This window comes from Pogoniulus pusillus, chromosome 8, assembly GCF_015220805.1.
Source record: "Pogoniulus pusillus isolate bPogPus1 chromosome 8, bPogPus1.pri, whole genome shotgun sequence".
In the NCBI taxonomy this organism is placed as follows: domain Eukaryota; kingdom Metazoa; phylum Chordata; class Aves; order Piciformes; family Lybiidae; genus Pogoniulus; species Pogoniulus pusillus.
Genome location: NC_087271.1, coordinates 8,099,099 through 8,118,114, shown reverse-complemented (window position 1 = coordinate 8,118,114; position 19,016 = coordinate 8,099,099). Strand labels below are relative to the sequence as shown.

General features: G+C 42.9%; 1 protein-coding gene across 1 annotated transcript in view; it reads left to right on the top strand.

Moving 5' to 3' along the window:
* The first annotated feature begins 3,363 nt into the window (after positions 1-3,363).
* Positions 3,364-19,016, top strand: part of PTPRC (protein tyrosine phosphatase receptor type C) — a 37,371-nt gene continuing 21,718 nt past the window's right edge. The window contains exons 1-12 of the mRNA XM_064148251.1: positions 3,364-3,415; positions 5,708-5,800; positions 6,137-6,163; positions 6,607-6,744; positions 7,581-7,667; positions 8,388-8,420; positions 9,711-9,815; positions 10,810-10,959; positions 12,104-12,229; positions 15,384-15,536; positions 17,658-17,857; positions 17,960-18,020. Coding sequence (XP_064004321.1) covers positions 3,364-3,415; positions 5,708-5,800; positions 6,137-6,163; positions 6,607-6,744; positions 7,581-7,667; positions 8,388-8,420; positions 9,711-9,815; positions 10,810-10,959; positions 12,104-12,229; positions 15,384-15,536; positions 17,658-17,857; positions 17,960-18,020 — 1,225 coding nt within the window. The remainder of the gene's footprint in view (positions 3,416-5,707; positions 5,801-6,136; positions 6,164-6,606; positions 6,745-7,580; positions 7,668-8,387; positions 8,421-9,710; positions 9,816-10,809; positions 10,960-12,103; positions 12,230-15,383; positions 15,537-17,657; positions 17,858-17,959; positions 18,021-19,016) is intronic.

The window sequence follows — 19,016 nt, the reverse complement described above, 5'->3', positions numbered from 1 at the left end:
CTGTTTTCAGGCTCTTAATGCAGAATCAACAGTAGCTCCATCTCACCAGCTGGAGTCTTTGTTTATTAACACACGTGCAGAGGGAATGTGTACTGGCACTGCCTTATGTTGCATCAGGAATGGTGTGGTCAGCAGGAGCAGGGAGGTCATTCTGCCCCTGTACTCTGCACTGGTGGTTAGACCACACCTTGAGTCCTGTGTTCAGTTCTGGGCCCCCCAGTTTAAAAGGGACGTTGAGATGCTTGAGCGTGTCCAGAGAAGGGCAACGAGGCTGGTGAGAGGCCTTGAGCACAGCCCTACGAGGAGAGGCTGAGGGAGCTGGGATTGGTTAGCCTGGAGAAGAGGAGGCTCAGGGGTGACCTTATTGCTGTCTACAACTACCTGAGGGGTGCTTGTGGCCAGGAGGAGGTTGCTCTCTTCTCTCAGGTGGCCAGCACCAGAACAAGAGGACACAGCCTCAGGCTGTGCCAGGGGAGATTTAGGCTGGAGGTGAGGAGAAAGTTCTTCACTGAGAGAGTCATTGGACACTGGAATGGGCTGCCTGGGGAGGTGGTGGAGTTGCCATCCCTGGGGCTGTTCAAGGCAAGATTGGACGTGGCACTTGGTGCCATGGTCTAGCCTTGAGCTCTGTGGTAGAGGGTTGGACTTGATGATCTGTGAGGTCTTTTCCAACCCTGATGATACTGTGTGATACTGTGACGTGCAAGAAGGTCAGCCCCTGGACTTAGGTGCAATACAGTTGATTCTAGTATATTCCCGGTTTGAGTTGCCTTCTGTTAAGTTGCTTGGTCTTGCCAAGTAGAAAGCATATTCACTTTGTTCTGTCTTTCATGACAGGACAGCAGTGAGCGATAACTTCTTATATGGGTGCAACCACAGTTCACTGCAGAGAGTGCAGAGTCCCTTCTGCAATATGCACAGCAGCTCTTGTATCTGCACGTGTGACCTGTACAGCCTCCTGTCCTTGCAGTTTGAAGTGTTTAGCTTTGGGTGTTGGGTTTAGTTTCGTTTTGATTTGCAGGATGGTTTCTTTCAGTTTCCCCCCTTACTTTTGCTGTTGAACATTGTCAGGTTTCTTCCAACTACACTAGTCCTACATTTTCCTCCCAGGATCTGTGTATCTTTGAGCTTTCAGGGGCAAGGTGGTCAGCTGGCCCATTTCAGGTGAATTTTGCTGACAGCCTGTTGGTCCATCTGAAGCCTTTCTTTCAAGCAGCAGCTGCATTCTGCCAGCTGATAACTAGAGAAGAAAGAGAATGACAGTGATTCGCCAAGCTCCATCTACTCATGGGATGTAGCAGCTGCAACTTTTTGCAGGGCACTCAGCTAATGCCATACCCATTACTGATGGGTTGCAGATCTTTTGAGTAAGTCATCAGGAACCAACTGATGACCAAATCAAGAGAAGGGAAAGGGAAGCTTAGAGAAGTTCCTCCAGAATTAGAAACTTGTTGCATACTTTAACTCATCTGCTCAGGGGTTTCTGAGCCTATCCTATGCATATTACCTTTCAAATATCTTATGGCTGGATGCAGTTTAATATTTGAGACCAAATTTGGCATAGTTAAACCCAGACCAACTTGCTTGGTATGGTAATCATCAACCTTTCATATTGCACAGCTTGGTGGGTTTTTTTTTTTTTTGAGAGGGTGGAGTTTGGACATCCTTATAAAGTCCTTCAAGGATTCAGAGTTGTATTTTAGAATATAAACCGAGATAGACAGTTTTGACTCTGTAGTTCACTTTGTTAGTCCAGGGTTAGTTAGCTCAGACATGTTTTGCTGTGGGATATTTTGGGGACAAATACATTTCTTCTAGCAATACGACTACTAATACTGGAGTAACACAGGGTGGTGTGTTGAGATCCTTCTTACTTTCCCTCAGCTTGCCTAGTATGTCTCAAAAAGGTTATGTGGGGAAATGTATCTGCTTGCTCTTTGAGAGGATTTTTTGGTGTTCTGGTGCCACCTACAGAATTCTTTCCAGTTGCATCCTGTTCCATTGCTATAATAAAATCATAGGAGAGCAGGAGACCTTTAAAATGCTTAGAAGGGCATAAAACTGCCATGAAATTCTATTAAAATGCCAGTATTTATTTGGAGTGGAAAAACAGTGAGATTTGGCACTACTGTTTTCCAAATGACTTAGGAAATAATCTGCTCTAGTTGGTACTCATCTGAGCAGGGCAGCTGGACTAGGTGGTCTTGAGGTCACTTCCAACCTTGGGTTCTGTGACTGTGTGTAATAGGACAAGAAGCAATGGGTGTAAGTTGCAGCACAAGAGATTCCACCTCAACACAACGGGGAACTTCTTCAAGGGTCACAGAGCACTGGAACAGGCTCCCCAGAGAGGTTGTGGAGTCTCCTTCTCTAGAGACTTTCAAGGCCTGTCTGGATGTGTTCCTCTGTGATCTGTGCTGGATTGTGTGGTCCTGCTCTGGCAGGGGGGGTTTGGACTTGATGATCTCCTTGGGTCCCTTCCAACCCCTAACATCCTGCGATCTGTCACCTTGTATGAGTACTAAACCTCATGCTTTATAGCATTATTCCTAACTTTACAAGGGAGAGGATGGAGAGATCTATGTTGAGCTTCTCTGTCAAACATGAGAGACATGGTTTTGATACAAGCACATGATGAGGGTGACAGAACTTATGTCTGTCACAAGTATTGCAGTTTTTCACACGAACTTGGATTTTTCCTTTAAAGGTTTAAGGTGTTTATGTTCTAAAGAGTAGAGCTTCAGTTGTGAAGTAACATGTAGGGATGCTGATGTAACAGAACAATTATAAACTGTGATGTCCCAACTGAAAAAGAACACATTAAAAAAAACAATCCAGGAAACAAACATAGTGGGAAAGAGCCATGAGGAAAAAAAAACAGGAGAGAAAGGGAGAGCAAAACTTCAGCTTGAAAGTTTTTTGGCAGTCACAGTAAGAAACATGTAAGAAGGTTGTTCCTTGATGGACACAGAGCAGGCTTTGTTAGAGAGACATCTTGAGGGAACAGGCAAAGTTTGGGATGGATTTGATAATTCCAATATCAAAGTAGAAGTGCTCATTCCAATCAGAATGAGTTAAAAATAATGATGAAAATGTTCTCATGGTTCCATTCATTCTTGAATGTCAGCAGAATGGTTCAGGAAGGGTGCTGCCATATAGAAATTAATACTAGGGAAAGAAAATGGCTTTCAGGAATACTGAGGCTTGGCTCTCCAGCTCTTGTATAATGAGGATAGCAAACAAGTTGGATTTTTCTTGGCAACAGAATTAGTGTTAGTATTTCATCAGCAAGAAAGTCATTCTTCATTTAGCAATAAGCTACCCTCTATTTGTTGATGTTGTAATTGCATAGGCTGCTGCATGATGGTGCAAAAGATTCTGAAGGTTGTAGCTTCTGGTATTGCAAAATCCATTGGTAAATATGAAAACATTCAAGTGTTCACCAGTCAAATCTGTCTTGAGAAGTATGTTTCAGAGAAAGCCATGAGAACCATTACCCTCTTCCTATACAGATGAACTCACTTTCATGCATTGCTCATCCCTCACTGTACAGCTGGAGGTAAAAATCTGGCAACTGCCAGCTCTCTCTCCCCTGTGTCACCTCCACATGCACATCCTACATTGCTCTCACCTCCAGGCACTTCCAAAGGTAATGGATTCAGGACTATAGCACTGATTCTCTTCTGCTCTAGCTGGAGTGGTGTCTACTTCTGTTGTGCATTGATTAACTGCTGTCATTGTTAGAGCAACCTGGCAATCTAAATTGTCTGAGTGCAGTTACATTACAGCAACACTTGTTAATGTGATGAGGACATATTTAGGTTTTTCAACTTAAATCAAAGGTGATGACTTCCTGAAGGCTCTGCTCGGGCAAATGGAAAACAAAGCAGAGGTGATTGGTGGTGCCCAGCAATGGCTTCACCAAGGGCAAACCATGCCTGACATAGTTAGCGGCTTTTTATGATGAAGTCACAGAAACAGTGCACAAGGGAAGGGCAACTGACATCATCTACCTGGACCTTAATAAGGCATTTGACTCTGATCCACGTGACATCCTGGTCACCAAACTGGAAAAACACAGACTTGATGGGTGGAGCACTGCTGGATAAGGAATTGGCTGGGTGACTGCAGAGAATGGTGATCAATGGCACAATGTCCACCTGGAGACCAGTGCCAAGTGGTGTCCCTCAGGGGTCAGTGCTGGCACCAGTGCTGTTTAACATCTTTGTCAGTGATGTGCACAGGAATCAGTGCACCCTCAGCAAGTGTGCAGATGACACCAAGCTGTGTGGCACAGTCGACTTGCTAGAGGACAAGGATGCCATTCAGGGGGACCTGGACAGGCTGGAGAGGTGAGCCCAGGCCAGCCTCATGACATTCTACAAGGCCAAGGCTAAGGTCCTGCACCTGGGTTGCCACAATCCCAAGCACAGATGCAGGCTGGGTAGTGAATGGCTGAGAGCAGCCCTGAGGGAAAGGACCTGGGGGTCTGGGGTGATGAAAATCTCAACGTGATCTGACAATGTGCACCTGCAGCCCAGGCAGCAACTGTGTGCTGAGCTGCAACAAGAGCAGTGTGGGCAGCAGGGCAAGGGAGGGGATTCTGCCCCTTTACTCTGCTCTCGTTAGACCTCATCTGGCGTATTGTGTGCAGTGCTGGAGCCCCCAACAGAAGAAGGACATTGAACTGTTGGAGCCAGTGCAGAGGAGGGCCACGAAGATACTCAGAGGGCTGCAGCAGCTCTGCTATAAGGACAGGCTACAGGAGTTGGGGCTCTTCAGCCTGGAGAAGAGAAGGCTTTGGGGAGACCTTAGAGTGGCCTTCCAGTGTCTGAAGGAGACCTACAGGAAGGCTGGAGAAGGACTACTTACAAGATCTTGTAGGGACAGGACAAAGGGTACTGGGTTTAAACTGGCAGAGGAGAGGTTTAAATTCGATCTCAAGAAGAAGTTCATTAGAGTGAGGGTGGTGAGACACTGGCACAAGTTGCCCAGGGAGGTTGTGGCTGCTCCCTGCCTGGAGGTGTGCAAGGCCAAGTTGGATGAGGCCTTGAGCAACCTGTTCTAGTGGGAGGTGTCTCTGCCTCTGGTGGGAGGGTGGAACTGGATGATCCTTGAAGTCCCTTCTAACCTAAGCTATTCTATGATTTGACACATATTTTTCAAAGAAATCGATTAGAATTCAAGCTGTAACATTCTGTGCTTGCAAGTTTATGTTTTCTTTCTGGACACTCCTTCTTAAGCTCTCAGGTGAGAGTTTCCTGCAGTTCATACAGAGAAAATTGATCACCATGAAAGTATCTGGTGCCTGTGGGAAGAGAATCCTTTCTGGAGTCAACACACACACACAAAAGAGTCTGAGCTTTTTGCAAGTCAGCCCTTCAGATAAGTCTGAAATCAATGCATCCCACACACCTTGCTAAAGGATAATCAAATCTCCTTGCTGTGGAGGCACCCCAGATGAGTAGGTGGGAATTTGGAATTGGTGGTCTTGAGAACCTGAATGCAAGCCAGGCACTTGCAATAAATCCAAGCAGGTGTGTTGCACAGCTTGTGCAGAATCTAGAAAGCAGTGTGAAATGTGCACTTTATGCCAGTCTGAGGAGAGAAGTATAATTCAGAGTGCAGCTGCAAGCCTTTCTGCTTGCAACAAGCTTCTCACCTTCATGCATTGCTCACCTGGTATCTTTTCCCCTCTGTGCAACAGGAGATGAAAATCTGGCAAGCACCAGCTCTCCCTCCCTTATGTCACCTCCAACTGCACGGGCCACGTCACTCTCACCTCCAGGCATCACTAAAGGTAATGGTGAATGTGGGACCATGGCTTTGCTGAACTTGCATCCCCTGCAGCCTTCCTGTTGCTGTCCCTCAGGATGCACAGTACAGTTTCCTGGCTCAAGGAAAAGTGATTGTTAATGTAGACAGTACCAGTCCACCTAATACATACTCAATATTTTGGGGGTCTAGTTGTTGCTATGTGTGACTAGATGTTACTTAAAAAGGTGTGAGTGCCTGGGGAAAGATCAGCTGATACTTAGGAGGAAGGAATGTTTCTTTTTGTATTTTTGCCCTATGACTGTATTTAATTCTTGGAAGGTTTAATTTACACTTTCTCTCTCTTTTCCTTTTTTTAAAGGGGTAGAGCCAACCACAACTACAACTGGTAAGAAAATTTTCACTTACATGAGAGAACTGCATTGACTTTTTTTCCTGATCATTTCTTCTTCCCTTTTCCTGCACACAGTTATCTGATAGTGAGTAGTGTTTTTTTTCATTCAGCCCTATGAAATGAAATACACAGTTCTGAGCAGCAAGAATATTAGACAAGAGTGGTTTTGGGCTGTGGGTACAAATATGCTTTAAAACAAAGCATTTAACATGAAAGGGGTGAAGCCAGCGCCAAAAAGGAGTATACTTAATGGATGTTTAGCTGATACCTCTTGGACCCTGAAACATCTTGAGTACTGGATGTGCCTTTGCTTGCTAAACAAACTTCCAGTGCTTTGGTACAAGAGCGCTGCAGTCCTGTGTTGTGTGCAGCTTTGTGTCCCTCGCCGACTGAGCAGCTTCCTAAGCATGACTGAAACTGCTGTCCTCTCACCACAGGTGTCTCTCCTGCAGACAGCACAAACTTTTCCATGCATGCAGGCTCCAATCCTGCCATGGGACTCAGCAATCTACCACACAGCAGCACTGCTGCCCTCACCACGCATGCACCCATTGCCTTCAGGAATGCTTCACCAGGTTTGCCTCTTCCTTCACGTGCTCTCTAAACTGTAGAGGAAAACTAAGTGGTTCAGCCTCAGGATAGGCTTTTCCACCTTGTGGTTCATCAAACAGAAAAGGTAACTGCAATCTGGCATAGGGACCATGCCAGGATCGTTTCCAGGGTCTGATGTCCAGGTCTTGTAGCCATCACTGTAACATCAAAACGCCAGCTGCTCTCAACAAGAGAAAGCAAGAACAATAGGAGTGGACCTAAAAGAGAATGTAGAAACCTGCCACTGTGTTAAAAGCAGGGAGGTAAATACTGAGATACAGACAGTAATACAGTGAACAAGGCAAGTGGGCACCACTGGCATGCTTCTTCCTGGAAAAAAAGGCACAAGTGCTGGTCATAATTGTGTTCTGCTGTGAGAGTAGAGCAAAGTGCTTTCATTTTTCCCAGTTGACAATTAGTAATGCCATTTTTATGGTGACTCCATCCTGGACAGTCCTTGTAGATTACAAAATTCATTTGTAAGTAGTATATTTTAAAAAAATATTTTCTTTTTAAATCCTGTCTTAAAACAAACAAAAAGCCAAAACCACACATTAAATCACTGGATATAGTATATTTCTGGATATATTATATGTACTGAATATATTATATTTCTTTTTCTATTCTTCTCTAAATTACAAGAATTACAAAACCAAAACAAGCCAAACCATAAAAGGATTACAAAAAACCCCAACAAACCAACCAACCAAAAAGACAACCAAACACCCCAAACCAAGAGAAAAAGGACTGTAAGAAACTTTGGGTAGCATTGCCACATGAAAGAATCTTTAACGCTGATATGTTGTTTATTTCCTTACAGATTCTTACACTTCAGCACCCTTGCACAGCACCATCTCACCAGTCAGCATGCCAGCAAGCACTGGGATCACCCCTACTCCCCAAATAGGTGACAAACTTGCACACAGTTATCACAGTTGTGATTCTGCCAAGCACAGAAAACGTGATGGAATGAGGGAGGGCAATTTGAATTTCTTTTATCAAGCTTAAGCATACAAATTAAGCGTACAACTGCATCCAACTTAAGGGCTTTTCTAGGCATCTTATTAATAGTTTATGAGTAATATTAAAGATACTAGATGTGCTGCTTGTCAAGCAAGTGGAAAATAGACATTATTTCCACATGGTGGCATAGTATTAAGGTAAGTCTGTCAATTACTATGTCAGCACTTCTTTTTCTCTTCACAGAAATTTGCCCAAGCAGCAATAAAATATGAATACATTCAAGACCTGTGTGTTTTCTTGTTTTACAGTGTCTTCCATTCTGTTTCACTCAGCATTAACACTTTCTTGGTATCTATTTTTGCAAGCACTTGCATTATTCTTTAAATCTGGCTATAAGGAGTTTCTCAGGTCAGTAAAATGCATGTGTGTACTTGAGTAAAGTACATCCAGGATTTGAGCTTTTATCGTCCTTGTACTGCCATTTGAGTACCTGTAGATTACCATCTGCTTTTTGACAGACTGAGTGTTTATCATCTTGCTAACTCTCCACTGGATCATCTCAGTTTAGTCTCTCATTAGGGTCACTGTTGTGCTTTGTAAAAGAAACCACATCATCAAACCTGCTGAGCTACACCTTCATTTTGTCCTCTTTTTTGTTTAACAGATGTTCCCATACCGACAACTGAAGAACCTTGTGGTAAGAACCAAACCCCTTATTTGAACTCACTCTTGACATTTGCCCAAGCCAGCATTTCTGGGTGTACTTTGAAATACATTTCAGTTATTTTACAAACTGCCTTACAATTTTGGAATAGTAAGTTCAAAGTTATTAACATTTATGATCTCCACATCTCCTTTTATCATTCTGTTAAATTGCTCTGCCCTAGATTGTTGATATCAAGGCTAGAGGAGAGATCTGCCTCCATCCCACTAAGCCTTCTCAGCAATGTTAATAATTGCGTGCTGCAAACTGCACTTCATAAGCAGAGTAAACCTAAAATCTGGTGGATGTAGGCTATGTAGACCACAACCACTTTTTATTAGAGGGGGATTAAATGCTATGAATCAGAAAAAAAAAGATATTTCTATTCAAACAAATGATTCAATATGCCACAACAAAGGATTTCACTTTGAAATGGCATTTTAAATTAAAACTGGTTCAGGAATGTTCATCTTTGTAATTCTTCAGTTTTCCTAACCAATGAATTGTTGAAAAGAATTTTTTTCCTAAGGAAATTTTCTGGTTCAGCAATTCAGTTTTCCAAGATTTCTTAGTCTATTCTTGTCTCTTTTCAGAGGGTAGTTTTCTTAACTTTGTGCTTGGTTTGCAAGATACTTTGCATTTTGAAGGTGCATCTGAAAACCTCTCAATAATTTCTTAAAGTAGGATTAAATTTAAAAAAAAAAAAAAGAATTTTCTTACTGTAAAGAAACAAAAAAGGAACCAGCCAAATACTATTTGTGGTAGATGTTTTACTCACTAAAGAGTTTGTTGGGTTATGTTTTCATTTATTATTTGAATACCAACAATGTCTGTATCTCATAGAATCACAGAATGATCTGGGTTGGAAGGAATCTCCAAAGGTCATCTAGTCCTACCCACCCTGCAGTCAACAGGGACATCCTCAACTAGATCAGGTTGCCCAGAGCCCTGTCCAGCCTCACTTTGACTATCTTCAGGGATGAGGCCTCAATCACCTCCCTTGGCAACCTATTCCAGTGTTCCACCACCCTCATAGCAAAGAATCTCTTCCTAACATCCACTCTAAATCTGCTCTTCTCTAGTTTGAAGCCATGGTCCTTGTATCATAAAGTAGGCTTTTGTTAGTTTTTATTTGCCATTTCTTCCTAAATTCTTTGTGTATTACTCTGTGCCAGTTGTACCTTCATATTGGAGAACAAGTCAATACATACAAGAGAAAACTATAGTATTTAAAGAATGACTAGAGCCAAGGTCACAGTGACAGAATATGTGAATCCTTTTCAGATGTAGGTGAGAATCCTTTCCAAGTTGTGGTTGAGAACAGCACATACGCACGGGTGTGTTTGAACAGCTCGCTCACCTGTGCTAAGATGACTGTTAGCTGCACAGGTAAGGCACTTGGAGGATATTGTTGAAGTGGAGTTATTTATTTGTTTAATTTTAAAAGCAATGTTGATGTTGTCTTCTGATGAGAGATGGGCAGATTTGCATGAATTTTGGTGTTTGAGGGAAGGGCTGCTCAGAACTCCTGGGATCACCAGGCTGCGGGCTGCTGTATGCACTGCAGATCCAGAGACAGTTCAAACCCAGCAAGCACATTTACTGTTTACTAACTTCACAAACTATAGACCTCTGGAGACTTAGGTGTCCTGATTGATGACCTAGAGGGGACTTAAGAGTTTGGAAATCCTCAGCCTGTGGGTCTGCTGTGAGATGATCTCTTGCAGACTATCCAGGCAGCTGGCTCTTTGAGCCAACCAGCCCGAGGAGATGCTTGCTTGAGGGCAACTGGTGTGACAATATCAACACTGGGTGTCCTAGTATGTGTGATGAATGTCTGGGGCTAGAGATAGAATCATAGTATCAACCAGGTTGGAAGAGACCTCCAAGGTCATCCAGTCCAACCTAGCACCCAGCCCTGTCTAGTCAACCAGACCATGGCACTAAGTGCCTCATCCAGGCTTTTCTTGAACACCTCCAGGGATGGTGACTCCACCACATCCCTGTGTGTCATGTGTCAGGATGCTGAACAGCAAAGACATCATTCCAGGGTTCTGCCAGACTCCCATGAAAAATGTCTTGATTTCTGTGGGTAAATGGTTTACAAATCCCATTGGCTTTACTGCTCTATGCAGACTAAGTCAGTATAAACTAAACAAGACCCTAGCCATTGGATTAAGATGTACTCTGTTCTCTTTGGAGTATCGTGGTAGTTTGTTACTATATGACCTTGAAGAAATACAGCAGAGAAAATCCCAGTTAAAAGTACCCTGTACTTTTGGACCAGTGAAAAACATAGAATCATAGAATCAACCAGGTTGGAAGAGACCTCCAAGATCATCCAGTCCAACCTAAAACACTAACACTCTTCTGATGTTTAAAGGTTCACCAGCCTTTAAAAAATTAAATGAAACTTGTGAGGAGCAGAACAGTTTATGGCCCAACCATAACTACAGCTGCACTGGGCTCATACGCTTTCATCAAAGGGAGTTTAACCACAGCCACAGCTTTTCCATAGCAACAGATTATGGTGGTAAGTGTGATGATTAGTTTTGTTTTCTCTTCCTCTTGCTCTTGTGGTTCTTCAACTGCAGTCACATTTTTCCTTTCCCTCTCAGCCTTCCAGTCTGATGTCTTCCTCTCCCTCTCTCAGAGATTGTTGTTATATTTTGGAGAGTGAGAACATGGCCAAGTGTATAGAAGATGATGAAGATAAAAAGAAAAGCAAGCAAATAAGTGAAAACCTAATTAAAACCAAATGTAAAATTATTGATTTGAAGAAAGGTGTGATAAAATAATTGCAAAGAATCATAGAATCAGTCAGGGTTGGAAGGGACCACAAAGATCATCCTGTTCCAAACCCCCTTCCATGGCCAGGGACACCCTACCCTAGATCAGGCTGCCCACAGCCTCATCCAGCCTGGCCTTAAACACCTCCAGGGATGGGGCCTCAACCACCTCCCTGAGCAACCCATTCCAAGCTCTCACCACTCTCATGCTGAACAACTTCCTCCTCATGTCCAGTCTGAATCTCCCCACCTCCAGCTTTGCTCCATTCCCCCTAGTCCTGTCACTCCCTGATAGCCTGAAAAGTCCATCCCCAGCATTTCTGTAGGCCCCCTTTAGATACTGAAAGGCCACAAGAATACATTCAATGCAAAGATTATCTCCACACAAAATGATGTGGTTTTTCCAAGGGTTGTACTGGGGAACAGCTGCAAATAAATCTGCAATTATTGATTTGAAGAAAGATGTGATAAAATAATTCAAAGAATATGTCTGGTGCAAAGATTATCTCCACACAAAATGATGTGGTTTTTCAAAGGGTTGTCTTTGGAAATAGCTGCAAGTAAACCTGCAAATAAAAAGTCAAGCCAAACACTTAAAGTTTGTGATAGAATTGAACAATTTTAGTGCTCTATTGCTGTTTTCATCTTGTTCTGAATTAACTAAATGTATAAATGTAGTGCAATATGATATAGTTAACATACAGTTAAGTTTATCCTTATATATAACTTCTTTCAATGAAATAGACCACATAAAATGTTACATCTGGATGGTATCTTGCTTTACTATCCAACATAATTTAATTAATCAATGTAGGTACAAAGAGGACTATTTGCACTTTCATTCCAAGATGATTTTATTCACTCCCCCTTATTTTTCTTTTACATCAGCTCCAGAAGCACCAGAAAACCTTACGGTATGTTCCGGTGCAAGAAATGTAACAGTTACATGGAGGAAACCTAGTGACATGTCAAACGGTCCTATAGCTGGCTACGAGGTGACATGCAATGGCGAAAGTAAGTGCTGAATAATTCATAGCATGATTCAGTATTTATAAAGTACCAAGCATGATATACTGTCACAGAATCATAGAATCAACCAGGATGGAAGAAACCTCCAGGATCATCCGATCCAACCTAGCACCCAGCCCCGTCCAGTCAACTAGACCATGGCACTAAGTGCCTCAGCCAGGCTTTGCTTGAAGACCTCCAGGGACGGTGCCTCCACCACCTCCCTGGGCAGCCCATTCCAATGCCAATCACTCTCTCTGACAACAACTTCCTCCTAATATCCACCCTGGATCTCTCCTGGCACAAACTGAGACTCTGTCCCCTTGTTCTGTTGCTGGCTGCCTCGGAGAAGAGACCAACCCCCACCTGGCTACAGCCTCCCTTCAGGTAGTTGTAGACAGCAATGAGGTCCCTCCTGAGCCTCCTCTTCTCCAGGCTAAACACACCCAGCTCCCTCAGCCTCTCCTCATAGGGTTTGTGTTCCAGGCCACTCACCACCTTCGTTGCCCTTCTCTGGACACATTCCAGCATCTCAACATCTCTCTTGAACTGAGGAGTCCAGAACTGGATACAGGACTCAAGGTGTGGCCTGACTAGTGTTGAGTACAGGGCAAGAATAATCTCCCTTGTCCTGCTGGCCACACTGTTCCTGATCCAGGCCAGGATGCCATTGGCTCTCTTGGCCACCTGGGCACACTGCTGCCTCATCTTCAGCTACTGTCTACCAGCACCCCCAGGTCCCTTTCCTCCTGGCTGCTCTCCAGCCACTCTGTTCCCAGCCTGTAGCACTGCTTGACAATGTGGCCAAAGTGCAGAACCCTGCACTTGGCCTTGTTCAATCTCATCCCTTTGGTCTCTGCCCACCCAACCAGCCTGTCTAGGTCTTCACTCTGTGGATAATTACTATTTTAGTTGGGTACAAACAGGAAGGTTTCTTTCCTCTTGACTGTTCCAGTTGAACCTCTAGGTTATTCAGTTTACTAATTCAGCACACAACTCTGTCACTTTTCATCTCTTATGCTTCTTGTGTTAAGAACATGACAGGAAAATCAGTTTTTAGCATGATACTCCCTGTCTCAGACATGCTGTTATAGCTGGTTGATATAATGTCTGAAAAGACAAGGACCTGCTTTCTGAATAACAACAATGTGTGTAAAGGTCAGCGGTCTTGATTATGGCAGCTGGCCATACTCATTCTGATGGCCATACTCAAACTGATGGGTTGGGTGTTCCCTGTCCCCCCACACTTAAGAAAATCACCCAGACTAGACCCAGTGGCTGGAAATTAAAGAAAAGGAGCTATATTTACAGCTTAGCACAATATGCAGGAAGATATTTACAATATATACAGATATAGACAGAAATATACAAGTTAAAAAGTGATACAGAAACACAACAGCCCTCCCAGAAACCTGAGTTCCCAAGAGGGGCTCCTGATCACCCTTCCACCTCCTTTCCACCCCTCTATCTTCTCCCAGTCTTTGCCTTACATTCTAGGTGAGTTTGGAGAGCCAGTCGGGGGTGTTAGGAAGCAGATAGATTAGTCAGCAAGTTAAGGAGAGAAGTGTATGAAGCCAGAACCAGAGAGAGCAACTGCATTATCTATATTTATGTTCTTGTTTTCATCCATCTCAGCAAGCCTATAAGTGCAGTAGACATCCCCATTGTTTCCTTTTCACAGCCTATAACCTAATTCCTCTCACTAAAATATCCCAGCTAGGCTCAAACTAGCACACTGACACATATATGTTTAGAAAGATAAAGCCAAGTGTTTTGTCTTCTGCTAAATGGTCCCTCCTTTCAGATATGCTGTTTTACCCATTTAGATGGGTGAGTCTATTATACTGGGACTGTGTTTTCCAGGTGTGAGTTTTTTCTTCAAAAGGAGGACATGAAAAGGATGTTTTGAAAATGAAGATGCTGAGATATGCTTCCAGGAAATATGTTGTTGTAGTTTTTTGTTTAAGAGCACAACAGATTATTTCACTTCACTCTTTTGCCTTGCTGCTGCCACCTGGATCGCTTCAGTCCTGGCTATCTCAGCACAAGTGTTTATGGTTAAACTAGTCTTGGGTTAATTATCTCTTTCTGTTCATTTACTGCATGTTTTCTAAAACCACAGGAACTGGTTTGTCATGTCTCAGCTCTCCCCAGACACAAGTAGTGTCTCCCATTCTCCATGCCCCTAATGCAGCCCCTAGTGCAGCCCCCTGCACTAGTTTCTCTGGTTGATCTATCTCAGCCTGCATAGGAGACAGAGGTGATAGGCTGGGGTACATAGAGGTCACATCTGAAGCAGCCAGAAGGGAACATGGAAAGACCATTCTTCACTCTACATCTTCCTGAAGGGAAGTTGTATTAAGGTGTGGGGGGGTCAGGCTCTTGTCCCAAGCAACTTTTTGAAAGATGAGGACATTGCCTGAAGCTGTACTAGTGGAGGTTTAGGTTGGATGTTAGGAAACACTTCCTCATGGAAAGGGTAATTAGACACTGGAATGGACTGTCTGGGGAGGTGGTGGAGTTGCTGTCCCTGGAGGTGTTTAAGGAAATGTTGGATGTGGCACTTAGTGACATGATCTAGTTGATGTGGTGGTGTTAGGTGATAGACTGGACTTGATGATCTCAGATGTCAGGTTCAGCCTCAATAATTCTGTGATTACCCTGTTTCCCTATGCACCAGGCAAAACACACCTGGCTGTGGTGTGGTAATGGTTTTGCTCATGTTGCCTCTTGTGCAACTCCTTTCTGCCCTGCTTGCAGCTACACCAAAATCACATCATGTCCCTCACATCATACCAGAACAGACTTGCTTAGTGTGCAAAATGACTTTGGAATCTGTCTACTAACCCCTTCCCAAGCTGAACAAAATATCAGCCTCTCTCTATCCATGCCCTTTCTGTTAGTTTTAAATTAAGCCTGTTTAGAAAGTGAAAAATCTGAAACAGAACTAAACTTCATCTTTGCTTTCTTGATTGAGGAATGCACTTGTTTTCCTCCTGACCCTTCACTCAGCATCAGTAGGCAAGACAAACCAACCAAGTACAAGAAATAGAAGCACAGGTGACTGTGTTTTCAGGTAGTTCTAATGAAATACAGGAGTTTCTATGCTCCTAACAGAAATGTCATTAATTAATGTCATCTTAACATCTTTTTCTTAAAGAGACGTATGTGCATGTGACTGAATTTACTTGCCTGCATTTGGAACCTTTTACCAATGGTACTGTATCTGTGACTCCATATACAAGGAGCAAATATTACAATAAACAGCTTGTGGGGAAGTCTGTAACAAGTAACTTCACAACAGAACCAACAAGTAAGTATCTTCTTTGCTGTTAGAAACAAGGCTGATAGTAACACAGGGAATGTGTACTGTGCTGTTGAACTTCATTGCATTTTATAGATATGATTGCTATTAGGCAAGAAACTAACAGTTAAAAATATATTGGTATTAATAGAATTAGTGTTTGTTTTTAATTATTTAGTGTTATTATGGTTTGAATTATGCTTTTAATATGAGTATTCTTAATTATGCCTTTAATAGGAGTATTCTTCTTATGCTAGGGTTTGGGGAATAAAATTCTGCACTCATTTGAAATTCTTAATGTTATTTTAGAAAGCAGTATGTCCCAGTCTAAAGAAGAGATTCAAGTTAAACAAGAAGAGTATGAAAAACATTCTCTACTGTTTTCCTTTCTGGCATGTGCAGAATGTATCTTCTGTTCTGTAGTTCTGCTCAAAGCAGCCCTGCATTACCCAAGCTACACCAGGACTGACAACCATACCACATTCCAGTTACTTTGGATGCACATGTACTCAGCTTCTCTGACCCACCACTAGACTAAAGCCAAATGTGTGCCAACCTTGTGCTGTCAACAAAGTCTGTGCACCTTTTTGGGGCTCTGTTATCCAAAGCTTACCCCCTCAGTCCTGATTCTTTGTTTGCTTTGGATGTTCAATTTGTAGGACTATGAGAAACACTAAAAACAAACAAACCCCAAACCAATAGATTTTGAGATACTTTCCTGATGTAGATGAGATCTAATAGAATCATAGAATCAACCAGGTTGGAAGAGACCTCCAAGATCATCCAGTCCAACCTAGCACCCAGCCCTAGCCAGTCAACTAGACCATGGCACTAAGTGCCTCATCCAGGCTTTGCTTGAAGACCCCCAGGGACGGTGCCTCCACCACCTCCCTGGGCAGCCCATTCCAATGGGAAATCACTCTCTCTGTGAAGAACTTCTTCCTAATATCCACAGTCCTTTCTATTTTGGTGGTGGTGGTGGGTTCCCCCCCCCCATTTTAATCTACAGATACAGAGCCTCTGTAGAAGCTTCTATGCAGGAAAAAAAAAACAACAACCACAAAACAGAACCCCCCAAAAAACCCAGAATGTGTTTATTTAATTTATCCCAGTACTGTTTCGGCTCTAATCCTACCACCTCCAGACTCAGCTAATAGATAGATATAGCTATAGGGAAACTATTATGGTTTATACCTGGTAGGATATTAAATTCATATTGCCTTTAATTTCACTTAAAAAGCAAATTATTTTATTCATAGCAAAAAAGACAATATTATTTTATTCCATCTGAGGATGTACTCAATGACCTCTGGAGGTCCCTTCCAACCTGTAAGGTTGTGTAATTCTGTGTTTTTTATGCTAGTGATGCAATGATAGCTTCGAGTGGGAATTTCACACACACCAATAGCAAGAATAATTTAATCTGTTGTTGCTTTAAGCCCTCTGCGATGGTTTGGGTGTTAACCACCCACACACACTTTGGAAAATCACCTAGACTAGACTCAGCAGCTCTGGAAATTGAATGAAGCTTTATATTTACAGCTTAGTACTATATACATGCAGATATTTACAATATATACAGAAATATACAAGTTAAAAAGTAATACAGAAACACAACAGCCCTCCCAGAAACCTGAGTCCCCAGGAGAGGCTCTCAACCACCTTTCCACCTTCCTTCCACTCTTCTACCTTACCCAAGATCTTGCCTTATGTTGAAGGTAGTTTTGAGAGTTGGCTAGGGGGGTTAGGAAGCAGATGAATTAGTCACACAGAATGGCAGATTAGGTTAGAGAGAGAAGTTCATCCCAAAGCCCAGACGGTGGCTGCATTATCTACGTTTGTGTTCTTGTTCTTATCCATCTCAGCAAGCCTATGAGTGAAGTAGACATCACCATTGGTTTCTTCTCACAGCCTATAATCTAATTCTTCTCACCAAAACATTCTAGTTAGCTTCAAACGAGCACACCCTCCTGAGAAGTATGTAGAAAGGGGTATGCAAAAACTTTAGAAGAGGAAGTGTATGGAATTACTAAGAGAGAAGATGAGAGACAGACACGAAGGCAATACAGCTATTGGAACCTGTAGTTTGAAATGCTGAGAACAGAACCATTAACACTTCTGTCGTGACAGTCCCAGAGCAAGTGATCGACGTTAGCGCAACGCTGACAGCCGATAACGCGGTCCAAATAAAATGCAGAAGTCAACGAGTGTATGGAAGTCAAAAAATCTTTAAGCTGGTATGGGAGAATGATGGAACAAACACCTCCAACAAAGCTGGTTGTGATTTTAGAAAAGAAAATCTCTTCTACTTGACAAACTATTCATTTATGGTAAGTAGGCTTTGGATGTGTTTTGAATATCCGTTGTGTTTCACCTGAAACTTGTACTTGTTGTATCTTAACACCTCCATTATTTTCACCCACTGCATGCAGATCTCAGTGTCTAATGGAGTGTATGAAGGACAGCCAGTAAAGAGCAGTGTAAGAACCAGATGTAAGTACATATATACAGCATTTTTACTTTCAGAGTTCAGTGTAGCACAGAGTAATAGTGTCAGTGGTGAGTTTTGTTGCAATTGCTCCTGATTAAAGATCCAAACTGCCTGGTTTTCTAGTTAACCTGCACTTGAAACCATAACACCCTCATTCAGCATTACTGTAACAGATCCTGTTGACAAGTCATTGACTGTTAATTCAGAATTATACTACATCTGTGCTCTCTTCAGGAAACACTGAAATGCAGCTGGAAATTAATATCTAACTTCAATTGTTCGCTTTATGATTATTTTCCTCTGCACACATCCTGCATTGCAGGAGCTGAACATCCGTGACTTGTCAGAGATTCCCAGCTCCCAGATTAGGAACATCCGAGAGCTCAACTGCTCAGGTGTTGTTCCAGTGAGTTTTCTGGGGCCTGGGAATGCTCTCACACATGGATACTCCTCTCTGGATACAGTTTCAACACTTTATTGTAGCTCACAACCTGGTTGATTCTATGATTCAAATACTAAAACCATAAAGCGAAAGTTTTACTGGAAACTACAATGCTTATAGCTCAAATACTAAAATCATAGAGAGAAAGGTGTATGACAAGAGATGCTGAGAAACTCTGCTGCTCAAAGAGCAGGTTATACTCACCCTATCCAACTGCCCAGCAAAACTCCTGAGATATGTAGATTGCAGGGCTGGCAGGCACTTATTTTCTTAAGATAGGTAGGTGTCCCCTATGGGGAACCACACCATCATGGTGGTAAGAGTAGTGCCACTCCAACCCAGCTCCCTAGGCTCTTGGTATGTAAGGGTTCAGAATTCTGTGACATATGGCCAGGGTGTCCCAGAAGGCTGAACTAAGGAGAACCAAGCTCCTCCCTTATTTCACAATTTGGTATGTAACGACTTTACTGCATTGTTGGCTTTGGTGGTCATGCAACCTCCTAGAGAGGGGAGCTTTCATCATTCTTCAGCTCCCTCTACAGCTGATTGTCCTCTG